At 48.9% G+C, this 12,315-nt stretch overlaps 1 protein-coding gene across 1 annotated transcript in view; it reads left to right on the forward strand.

Moving 5' to 3' along the window:
• Window positions 1-439: 439 nt before the first annotated feature.
• GPD1L (glycerol-3-phosphate dehydrogenase 1 like) overlaps window positions 440-12,315 on the forward strand; it is a 70,475-nt gene continuing 58,599 nt past the window's right edge. The window contains exon 1 of the mRNA XM_010595590.3: window positions 440-567. Coding sequence (XP_010593892.2) covers window positions 521-567 — 47 coding nt within the window. The 5' untranslated portion in view covers window positions 440-520. The remainder of the gene's footprint in view (window positions 568-12,315) is intronic.

Genomic DNA, 12,315 nt, shown 5'->3' on the forward strand with positions numbered 1-12,315 from the left:
AATCCACTTGGTGGCAATGGTTGGCTTTGAGGTCTGGTCCCAGTCTGGACGGCTATGGAGTCAACTTGGGGAGCCTCCCTTGAGACAGCCAGGTCAGCGAGCTAGGTTAGGCCTGCCCTAGCCCGGGAGGGTGGAGTGGAGCCTCCGCGGCCGGGCGCGCGAGTCGCTGCGCAATGCCCTGGAGCGGGACACGGCGCGGCAGGAGCGTCTGTCCACCGGCGCGTGGGGGGTTAGGGGGTGCGCACTACAAGTCCCGGCATGCCTCGGGGAGGGGGCGGTGCCGGGGCCGGCGGGAGGGCAGCCAGGCCCCGGCGCGCGCAGTGGTTCTCGGGAGCGGCGGGGCGGGTCCTCGCGGGCTCTCAGCTGTGGCCCTGGGCGTCCGCGCAGGGGTGGCCCCGGTCATTGGCGCAGCGGCGGGAGGGGAGGGGCCGCCGGGAGCTGCTCCGGGCAAGGCGGAGCGGGCGCAGGCAGGCGGCTGTCCGGAGAGGCACGGCCCGGGCTGCTGCAATCCGGCCTGGCCATGGCAGCGGCGCCCCTGAAAGTGTGCATCGTGGGCTCGGGGAACTGGTGAGCGGCGGCGCGGGCGGCGCGGGCTCCGCCCCCAGGAAGCCCCTGTGCCGGGCGGGCGGGCGGTCTGCCGCGGCGTGGGCACCGGGCACTGGGCACAGGGAGGTGGGCGGGCGGCCTCGAGGCCAGGCTGGACCCCGCGCGCCCGGGGAGGCCGCGCAGAGGAGCTGGCGTGGGAGCAGCGCGCAGAGGGCACGGCGCGCGCCCGGGCACCTGTCTGCGCTCCCGTTCCGGCTGCCGCGCGGCGGGCGCACGGGCGCCACCTGCGCGCCACGCCCGGGGGCTTTGCGCAACATGACGAACCGCCTGGGGCGAGGACTTGAAGGAGGCTGCAGCCTTTATTCGGTAGTTTGGGGCTTGAAGAAACCGAGGCGAGAGGGCTAAAGGGCGCTTGCTATTTGAGTCCGTGGCGGCGTAGGGCTGCCTCTCCAGGTGGCCGTCTCGCCTACCTTCCTGAGAAGTCTAGCATCTTGGTAACGTTGTAGCGGGAAGAGGAGTAGTCCATCTCCCCTGGGAGATGTTGGCAAAGCTCTGCTCCTCCGCTGGGCTTCTTCTTGACGTTAGTGTTTATAAAGCATTTTGTGCCATACACTCCTTTAAGGACTTTGCAAATGTCGTTTTTTGTAGTTCCCTTTCTCAAACATACCAAGGAGCCCTGGTAGCGCAGTGGTTAAGTGCTCGGCTGCTAACCGAAAGGTCAGCTGTTCAAACCCACCAGCCGCTCGGCGGGGGAAAGACGTGGCAGTCTGCTTCCATAAAGATTACAGCCTTGGAAGCCCCATGGGGCAGTTCTGCTCTGTCCTGTAGGGTCGGTATGAGTTGGAATCACTCAACGGTAGTGGGTTTTTGGCATCAAACATACACGGTGGGATTCTGAGACATGGAGTGAGTGTAAGAGAGGAGGGAGAAAAGGAGGTAGAATATAGCACCTGGTTTTTAAAATCTTTTTTTTTCCCCCTCCATTGCTGTGCGCTCTTTTTCCTAGACCCGAGGAATTGAGAGTAGTTAAGAGTGGTTGTGGCCCTTCGGTGCTTCTGCTGACTTTTGTCATCACAGTTGAGGCTTCTAGGAGTCTTGGAGTGCTGCAGCAGTTGGTACCAGCTACTTGGCCTTGGTCGTGCTTTTTTTAAGACTCAGCTCAGAAGGTCCTTCCTGGAGAAAAGCTTACCTGGTTCTCTGGTTTTCCATCCCAACGAGCCAGTGCCCTCTCCCTGTGCCTCTGGTGCCGACCTCTCACTTCAGGGTAATGATCTGTCTCCACTCCTGGCTACCCAACTTTTGTGAATAGTATCTACACTAGTGCCTGACACATACTAAATAAATACTACATTAACGTTTGAAAACTGATTTTTTAAAAATGTGATTATATTTGGGAAACCCTGGTGGTGTAGTGGTTAAGAGCTACAGCTGCTGACCAAAAGGTTGGCAGTTTGAATCTGCCAGGTGCTCCTTGGGAACTCTATGCAGCAGTTCTACTCTGTCCTATGGGGTTGCTATGAGTCGGAACCGACTCGATGGCAACGGGTTTGGGTTTTTTTTAAATTGTGTTTGACTAGGAAATACATTCATGGTGTTCACAAACTCAAACCAAAAATCCAGACCTGTTCCTGCAAGATTGATTCCGGCCAGGGGCAAATTACCCAATAAGCAAGGTAAGCACACTCTTACTTGTGCTTAGTTACTAATCTGTAGTGAACAATTTCACATGTTTTCACTGCATCAGAGATTCTGCTTCTAGGTACGGCTGGCATCTGTCTCTGTCCTTACAGAATCAAAGCAGTTTTCAAATCACGAACCCTGACAGGGGCAGATGGCTCAGTAAGCAACATAATAAGCACAGACTTGCTTGTGTTTATTAAGCTGTAGTGAACATTTTCACACAGGTCTCACTTTGACGTGGTATGGTGAAACTCATATGAAATTGTTCCCTAAAGATTAATAAGTAAGCTCAAGTAAGCCCAGGCCTCCCTTGTTTATGGGGTAATCCGCCCCTGATTCTGACTCATGGCAACCCCATTTGTTGGTTGTAGTCTTTACAGAAGCAGATCTCCAGGCCTTTCTACCGAGGTGCCGCTGGGTGGTTTGCCAACCTTTAGGTTATTAGTCCAGTGCAAACCATTTGAGCCATCCAGGGATAAAAACCAAAGGTACAAAAAAAAACTGAAAAACCTCCCATCCACGCTTTTCTTTTAGGTACTTCCTAGAGGAAAAACCGGTATTAGCAATACCACGCAAATACTCGGGTGATACTCTTTTCTGTAAGACCTTCCTTTAGCCAACAGCAGAATGTTCTTTGCCACGTTGAATAGAGGTGGGTCCTGCACACAGCAAGGTTCAGTTAGACTTTCAGCTTGGCTTTTCGACATTTGATCCCAGGGTCACTTGGGTGAGGTGTCAACTGCCCTGTTGGTTGGCCAGGTGACTGGAGAAAGCACCCATTTAGCACATGTACTTTTCACGTTCATTTGCTATTCTGGAAAATTCCACAGATGACAGCCCTCTTTCCTACCTGAAAGGTGTAGTAGGAGGTAGCACAGCCCTGGCTGGATGTGGGCCTGGAGGGAGAGGAGTGACACTCAGCTCCTGCCTCCGCTGGGATTTCGCCGCCCACCCGAGGCTTAGCCCTAGTGTTCTGGACTGTTTTCTTGTCTGCTCCAGCCCGGGAAACTGGAGTGGAACTTGGCTAGGCACGCTGCAGCAGAGCGATTGAGGAACACTGGTGGTTTGGGCTGGCTGGCTCCATTAATTATGGGATCACCTGGAATAGTTGTTGGCTTCTCTGCCACTGCCTCATGTGCAGAGCCGCTCCAGTCCTAGGGAGGGTCACAGCCTCCCCAAAGACATTCTGGAATTTAGGAACTGAAAGCCCCATGAGGAAATTCCGGGGGGCCACAGGTGTTGGGCTCTGGTCACTAGACATTTGAGTATACTTGCAGGGGCATGGGAGGGGAAGTACAGACATGCTTGACACAGTCTCTGCCCTTAAGGAACTTGCCTTCAGGTCTGAGATGGGTAAGGACCTGGGAAGATAAGTTCTTACACAGTTGAATGGATTATCTGTCACAGGATTAAACATTGCATTTTAAATAGACTAAATAGAATCGTTTGTATCAGTGTTTCTTAAAGAGGTGGTCCGAAGGCTACTTGCGTGAGAATTACCTCTGAAGCTAGACCTCCTGAACCAAATTACCTGAGGGTGGGGCTGATTTCTCCTTACCTGACCTGCCCTGATCTGGCTCTCACCTCAGCAAAGTAGAAGTTGCTTGAGCAATATTTGCACTTAAGACTTTGAAATACCTCAGAGTGCTTATTATATAAAGTGACACATATAAGCTCATAGGTAAAAGGTGGCCATAACCCTCACGCTGAGTGCCTCTCCCATGTAAGCCCATCGCTGTCGAGTCAATTCTGAGTCATAGCAACCCTACAGGATAGAGTAGAGCTGCCCCATAGGGTTTGCAAAGAACAGCTGGTGGGTTCAACTGCTGACCTTTTGGTTAGCAGGCCAGCTCTTAACCACTGCCACCAGGGCTCCTCTCTCCCATGTAAAGTATCGTTGAGTTTAGCGCAGTTACAGAATACTGAAGTTAGCTGATTTGCCAAGGGAGTTCTAGCAGGAAGAACATAGGTGGTATAAGGTGCCTTGTCTGTCCTTTGACGCACCTCCTTTCCTGTCAGCTAAGGTGAGCAGCGTGGCGATGGTCAGAGAGAAGAGGTCAGAGGAACTGGCATCCAGCTGGGTTCTGCTGTGCTGTCCCCTGCTGGAGATGCAGGGAGGGGCTCCCTAACCTGCCTGACTTTTCATGAGTGGTTAAGAGCTCAGCAGCTAACCGAAAGATCCACAGTTCAAATCTACTAGCTGCTCCTTGGAAGCTCTATGGGGCATTTCTACTCTCTCCTATAGGGTTGCTGAGTTGGAATCAACTCGATGGCAATGAGTTTGTTTGTTTGTTTGGTGACTGGGAAAAACAACCCAAGTTCTTAGGTTCATCATAAGAGGAAACAAAGTTTCTTTGCCAGTACCCTGGGAAGATCAGGAGACACCATGCAAGGTACAGTTCTAGAGCTAACACTTCCCGGCTGTGTTTACAGCCAAAGCTACAGGATAGGGCGCATTTGTCTGGAAACGCACCCCAAACCTCCTTCGCAGACAGGGTAGTGCAGTGGTTATAAGGAGGGCCCAGGAATCTGACTCCCTGGGTTTCTCTCCTGTCTCCCCTGCTTGGCAGCTCCGAATCCTTGGGCATACTGCTTCTGTCTCAGCATCATTGCATAGATCGTTGGTACCTGCTGGCTAGGATTAAATGATATGATCCAGGGGAGAGTGCCTGGTGACTAGCATGCGATAGATGTCAGCTGCTGTTCTCATTTGGAAACTCTAGTGGTGCAGTGGTTAAGAGCTATGGCTGCTAACCAACAGGTTGGCAGTTCAAATCTACCAGGCGCTCCTTGGAAACCCTATGGGGCAGGTCTACTCTGTCCTATAGGGTCCCTAGGAGTCAGAATCGACTTGATGGCAATGGGTATTATTACTTTTATTAGTTTCAACATCCTTAAGCCACAAAACGGACCCTGTTGAAGTTTGGCCATGGAGGAGTAAAGGCAGGAGAGAAGACGACAATGAGCATGGCAGATGTACAGCTGGAGTGATGGGGAGTTGCCAATCTCTTGCCCTCCTTTCCACCATCACCCACCGTCTTCTCTGAGACCGAAGGTCCAGGAAAGGTGTGGCCCACTTAGCACTGACGACTTGAACTGGGCTTGTGACTACCTTTTTTGGTCTCTTGGGAGCTGGGCTTGTGACTGTACCCTTTTTGGTCTCTTGGAACGGTCTGAAAGCAACACTCTGGCCCTTGTTCCCCTTTATCTGTGCTGCTCAGTGTGGTGATTCTTGCTGCACACCCACGCAGAGCTCAGAAATTTGCTCAGAGCGGCCAGCAGGAACGCTCCCTGTCCCTGGGCGACCCTGCCATACCTGCTCTGGAGGTGTTCCCTGAGGCACCGGGCTGAGGAAGTTTGTGGAAAAATAGTAGCCGATACTTAACTAGTTCCATCATCTCCCCCCCTGTTCAGTGTAAAGATCACAACTGTGATTCTAGGACTAAGGAGCTCCCCGCTTTCTTATCTGTTAAGCCTTGGCCTCCCAGTCCTCACCTTTCTTTCTTCTTCTCTCCCACTTCTGGCCCTCCCTTCACAGGAATGATAATGATGATACCACATGTGTTCGTTTTCAATATGTTGGATGTGTTGGATATGTGCTTTATCTCATTTAAATCTCATAACAACTTTATGTGGAGCCCTGGTGACGCAGTGGTTAAGAGCTCTGTTCCTAACCAAAAGGTCAGCCGTTCGAACCCACCACCTGCTCCTTGGAAACTCTATGGGGCAGTTCTACTCTGTCCTATAGGGTCACAATGAGTCACAATTGACTCAATGGCAGTGGGTAACAACCTTACACGGTACTGTTACTATCGCTGTTCAGATGACAGAACTGAGCTTAGAAAAAACTTGCTCTAGGTCAGTGGGTTACTAAGGTGACATCGAAGCCCTGATCCTTTGAACCCCAAAGCCCGTGTTTCTGATCCTCTTATCGTTTTCAGTGAGAAGCGTACTCATGAGGACAAATTCATTCTCATAAAATATTGAGTATCTGCCCCCCAACAAAAGTCCAGTCTGACTCATCTTCCACTTACAAGAAATAAAATTGAAAGGAGGTCTTGAAAACCACCATGGGAGTGTCCCTTCTCCTGTAGATGTGACACATGGTTGTATTTTACTGTTTTTAAGGGAACGATCTTAAAATTAATCTAGCAGATTAATTGATATGAAAAAAATGTATCTTTGAGCTAAAAACCTGCCACCTCCAGTTGGTTAATCTGTTAATCTCAGCAATGCCTCAGTGATCCCACTCTTTTCTAAGACACGTCCCTTTGGATAGAAGTCATAACATCTTGGTGGCAACCTAGTCTCCCAAAGGTTGCCAGTGGGAAGTAGTTTCCAGGTCCTCAGTATCCAGGCTACCCTTCCTCTCCGCCTGCCCTTTCCATCCCCGTGCTGGGTGACATCAAGCACCAAGCTCAGCATACAAAAGTCTTCTGGGCTCCCTGAAGGCTGGAGTGTTGGCATTTGGGAGCCCCTGGGTGGTACAGGCAGTTAACACGTTCGGCTGCTAACCGAAAGGTTGAAGGTTTGAGTGCACCCAGAGGTGCCTTGGAAGAAAGACCGGGTGATCTACTTCTGAGAAACAGCCATTGAAAACCCCCTGGAGCACAGTTCTACCCTGACAAACATGGAGTCACCATGAGTCAGAGTTAACTCCATGGTGGCTGATTTAGTGGCACTTTGCCGTCGTTCTGTTTTGGTACTCTGCCGCTTCCAACAATTGGGAGATGGAAACTGACCCTGTTAATCTATTGGTGCATAACAATCTACCCCCAAACTTAGTGTCTTCAAACAGGAATCTCTTATCAGGTCATGATTGTGTGGGTCAACAATTTAGGCTGCGTTTAACTGGGTGAGTCTTCTGCCACTTCTTGTCTGCCTTAGTCATGTGACTGTGGTCAGCTGGTAGGTGGCCAGCCCTGGTGGTCCTGGATCCTTCCTCACATTTGGCAGTGGAGGGGGGGCTTTGGCTAGGGTGACAGGCGTAACTGGGCACCATGTCTCTCATCCTTCAGCAGGCCAGCTCGGGCTTCCTCCATGTGGTGGGCGGGTTCCAGCGATAGCCAGAAAGACAAGCCTCAGTGCCCAAGCCCATCTCTGGCTTTTGGGTGAATGAGCCTAGATGCTTTTCCAGTGTGTGGATTTAGGAAATTTTATAGCCTCCTACATCAGCGGCTTTAAACTGTTTTTGGCTGCTACTAACTAACACACAAATTATAGCCGTGACCCAGTATGCTTAGCACACCTGGAAACAAATGTTTCACATTCTTCTCCTCTGCTATTTTCTTCTGTGTTTCATTATTTCAGTGTGCTTCAGAGCCCTCTGTTTGAGAAACACTGTCCTAGACAGTAATCCAGCTTCCCGTTCTTGTTATTATAGCCGGAGTGCATCCCTGGGGCTCACATGTCTTTACAAAACTGTATCGTTACTTGGATTGTCTCTACCCGGTTATTCCAGTGCTGAAGGAAGGAGGTGATTTGTGTGGGTTATAGGTAAAAGCCAAGCATGTTTCCCTAGCCCTGAGGAAGGAGAGCTTAATGGCCCTAATGCCGGTATTCTGGACAGAAGAATCCCCAGGGTGAAATGAGCAATTCACGGAGCCACTCTCACTGGAAATATACGCAAGCATCTAAACCCCTATTGCCTAAGATTAGATTCAACCTTCTCTCTTATAACTGGGGTCTCTGAAGTGAGCCCTTCTGTCCCTCTCATCCTGTGGTAGGAAGAGCCTTGTGTAGACTGGCCTCCTTGGTTCTCACCCTGTGGGTTATCTGTTGAAGTTCTGCATGTGTAGACACATTGTAAGCTGTGAAGTGCTGTATAAGTGTTAGTAGGGATTATGGCTACGTTGATATTGCCACTTACATTTAGGATCACCACGCATTCACATTTACCTGGGACAGTTCAAGTTTATGCATGTTGTCCAGGCTGATTATTAAAAGTGCCCCCTTTACTCTCTAAGGAGCCCTAGTGATGCAGTGGTTAAGAGCTCGGTTGCACACCAAGAGGTTGACGGTTTGAATCCACCAGCCGCTCCTTGGAAACTCTGTGGGGCAGCTCTGCTCTGTCTTATAGGGTCGCTTTGAGTTGGAACCAACTTGACGGTAATGGGTTTGGGTTTTGGGTTTTACTCTCTAAGAAGCCCTGGTTTTGCAGTGGTTAAGAGCTCGGTTGCTAACCAAGAGGTCCACAGTTGGAATCCACCAGCAGCTCCTTGGAAACCCTATGAGGCAGTTCTGCTGTCTTATAGAGTCGCTATGGGTCAGAACTGACTCAGTGGCGAAGGGTTTTGATTTTATTCTATAAAGGATCTTATTTCAAACAATAAATTGTACAGCCACCCTGCTTATAATGACCTCCTGTGATTTTGGGTCATCTGATTCTTATCTCCAGGACCAAGACCAACCATGATTGCAAGTGGGTTTTGTCTCACCTGCTGACTGGTGGTGGTTTCATGCAGCTCTGGGTTGTGAAGGGTTCGGAGGAAGAAAGTGACTTTGGCAGAAAAATGTGCTGGGATCTATGATGGTGAGGTAGAGATTGGGGTGCAGACGGGCAACATCTGTGCAAATTAGCAATTGCTGCTTAGACTAAGATAACCCTACCAAGTAGAACCTATGTGTGAGGCCCCACCTGATGCAGCCAGACCGTGCTTAGCCTCAGCCCACAGCTCCACAGGCAGCGGATTCAGAAATAAGGACTAACCCTGAGCCCTTACCATACATAGGCTCTGCATTCCAAGTACTTTAATGTAATATCTCACTCAGTCTTCACAACATAAGGGGTTGTCGTCATCCTTACTTTATAGACGAGGAGTCTGAAGCATAGAGAGTTACTTTGTGTGTTCCAAGTTGTACAGCTACTACGTGGTGGTGTAGTCTGAAGGTGAGACTGAGCTTAGTCCATAGCATTTGGGAGCCCCTAGGTGGTGCAGGCGGTTAACACGTGCCCACCTGCCCATGCTTCCATCTACCCACCCATCTACTCACCCACTGGTCCACCCACTCACTGATCCACCCCTGCATTCATCTGCCCACCCACTCACTACTCGTCCACTCCTCCATCCATTAGTTCACTTTTTTTTTTTTTTTTAACTTTTTAGAACATCCACACGGGCCAAGATTACATCTGTGAAAAGTCCCCTTCCCAGCCCATTATAAATCCTGGCCCACGACCATCCACAGGTGACTGCTGTGATTAGTTTCTTGTGTGATATTCCAGAAATTCTTTATACTTAAATAATCCATATATGGAGTCTTATTCTTCCTTTTCATTTTTCACATAAGATATAATATTACAGTCTGTAGAACTTCCTGCAGTGATGGAAGTGTTTTATATCTGTAGTGTTTAAATACACTTGCCATTAGTCACATGTGGCTGTTGTGACTAAAATTTTAATTGTATTTAAATTTTAGCTAGTTAAAATTTAAATATATGTGGCTGGTGTCTAAAGACTGAAGAAGAATTGATGCCTTTGAATTATGGTGTTGGTGAAGAATATTGAATATACCATGGACTGCCAGAAGAACGAACAAGTCTGTTTTGGAAGAAGTATAGCCAGAGTGGTCCTTGGAAGCGAGGATGGTGAGGCTTTGTCTCACGTACTTTGGACATGTTATCAGGAGGAAGCAGTCCCTGCAGTGAGACATCATGCTTAGTAAAATAGTGGGTCAGTAAAAGAGGAAGACCTTCAACAAGGTGGATTGACGCAGTGGCTGCAACAATGGGCGTAACAACAATTGTGAGGATGGCACAGGACCGGGCAGTATTTCATTCTGTTGTATATAGGGTCGCTATGAAGTGGAACCCACCCGATGGTACCTAACAACAACAACGGTGGCTACCATATTGAACAGTGAAAGCTGTCCTCACTGCTTTTCACCTTGTTTTTTTATTTAACAGAGTGTCTTGATCTTTATCTGTACACAGAGAATTTCATTCTTCTTTATGATTGTCTAGTATTCTGGGGTCTAGCTATGTCTTTGTTTAAGCAGTACCCTTTTGATGGACATTTGGGTGTTTCTGTTCTTGCATTGGAAACTCTGGTGGTGTAGTGGTTAAGAGCTATGGCTGCTCACCAAGAGGTCAGCAGTTCGAATCTGCCAGGCACTCTTTGGAAACTCTACGGGGCAGTTCTGCTCTGTCCTGTAGGGCCGCTATGAGTCGGAATCAACTCGATGGTGATGGGTTTGGTTTTTTTTTTAATTCCTTTTCTGTTAACAGTTCTGAGGTGAAAAACCTAATACTTATCCATATGCAAATGTGTCCATAGAAGCCAGGTTCTTAATGGTGCTTGAAAATGATTGTCATGATTTCTTACTTCTTTTTTCACTTTGTAATAAACAGATACTAGGAAGGTGGAAAGGCGGCCTGGTGGCACGCTGGCTAAGCATTTAGCTGCTAACCAGAAGGTCAGCGGTTCAAACCCACCAGCTGCTCTGTGAGGGGAAAAAGCCGTGGCAGTCGGCTTCCCTAAAGTTTAAAAAAAACCAAGATTACAGCCTTGGAAACTCTATGGGGCAGTTCTGCTCTGTCCTGTAGGGTCGATCTGAGTTGGAATTGATTTGACGGCAGCAGGAGAAAGAAGGTGGTTCCCAGGTGGGAGGCAGGTTTAGAGGGGAAAGAAACATGAGTAATAGAAGGGGCTTGTTTCCTGTGGAATACCCAGCACTCTAGAGTAGCTTTCAGATTTGAAAGCTGAGGTTTTACTTGAGACCTTGGTGGGTATTTGAAGACAGTTTCCAGCAATTCTCTAGGGAACGGCCGCTTTCAGTTATCGTGTCGACAGAGAGCAGGCGCAGGTGTTAGAACTTGCACTGTGTGGCTCCGTTGTTACTAGACCAGCTTGCAGGATGTGTTTATCCAAAAAGCTTGGGCTGGAAAGTAGAACATGCTGGTTTGAAGCAGTGGGGACAGGTTGATTCTCAGCATCGCTGCCTAGGGTGGCAGGTCCTTAGAAGTGGTTTACGAGACCACAGCTTCGACATTGTCCGAGACCCTGTAGGTTGGTCTTCTGAGGTCTCCTGCTACCTCTGCCTTTGAGTGTGATACGAATTCATCTCTGACTGTCCGTCCATTGGGAGAATGTTCTTCCTGGTGTGTGTGATTGACAGCATGACGAGTAGGTCACGGACAGGTTTTTTTTTTAACAGGCTAATAAGGTTGTGGGAGCCCTGGTGGTGCAGTGGTTAAGTGCTAAAGGTGCTACCAAAAGGTCGGCAGTTCGAATCTGCCAGGCGCTCCTTGGAAACTCTATGGGGCAGTTCTACTCTGTCCTGTAGGGTCGCTATGAGTCAGAATCAACTCGGTGGCAAATGAGTTTTTTTTGTTTGTTTGTTTTAATAGGGTTGTAGCCCACTCCACCCTGCTCCTACTTGCCTGCTCTGTGTAAACTTGAAAATAAGTATTGCCTAAAATGAGTTCCAGAGCCCTAATGGCGCAGTGGTTAGATGCTTGGCTGTTAACTGAAAGGTTGCAGTTCTAACCTGCCCCCTGCTCCGAGGGAAAAAGATGTAGCAATCTGGTCATATAAATACTTACAGCCTTGGAAACTCTATGGGGCAGTTCTGCTCTGTCCTGTAGGGTCGCTATGAGTCAGAATTGACTCAACGGCAAGGAATCGGTTGTTTTAAAATGAGTTCTAGGGATTTTTGTGTTTCAGCTGTCTCTACTAGCTTCTGTTTTCCAGGTGGCCTCGGGACCTGCTGAAACTTGTCTATTTTAGAGTTGGGATCTGTTAAAATATTTTAAAAGATGGGAAAGAGTTATAATTTGGTTTAAAAAAAAATCAAAGGAAATAATACGTGTCTCTTTTGGAAAATACTGAAAAATGTAAAGTAACAGTCGCTTGTACTCCCGCCAAGAAAGTGATGCTTGCAGTCAGTAGTTGTTTGTTAACCACCTACTATGTCAGCCGATCTCCACCTTTAATGTGTGCGTGAAATTTCCCCAAGGACCTTGTTAAACTGCAAATTCCCATTCAGCAGTTCTGGGGTAAAGCCTGGTTCTCCATTTGAGTAGAGAGAGTTGGGGATCACAGACCAGGTACTATGGTACATATTGTGTGCTTTCTCGCAATCTTTTTT

The sequence above is a fragment of the Loxodonta africana genome, chromosome 27, assembly GCF_030014295.1.
Source record: "Loxodonta africana isolate mLoxAfr1 chromosome 27, mLoxAfr1.hap2, whole genome shotgun sequence".
In the NCBI taxonomy this organism is placed as follows: domain Eukaryota; kingdom Metazoa; phylum Chordata; class Mammalia; order Proboscidea; family Elephantidae; genus Loxodonta; species Loxodonta africana.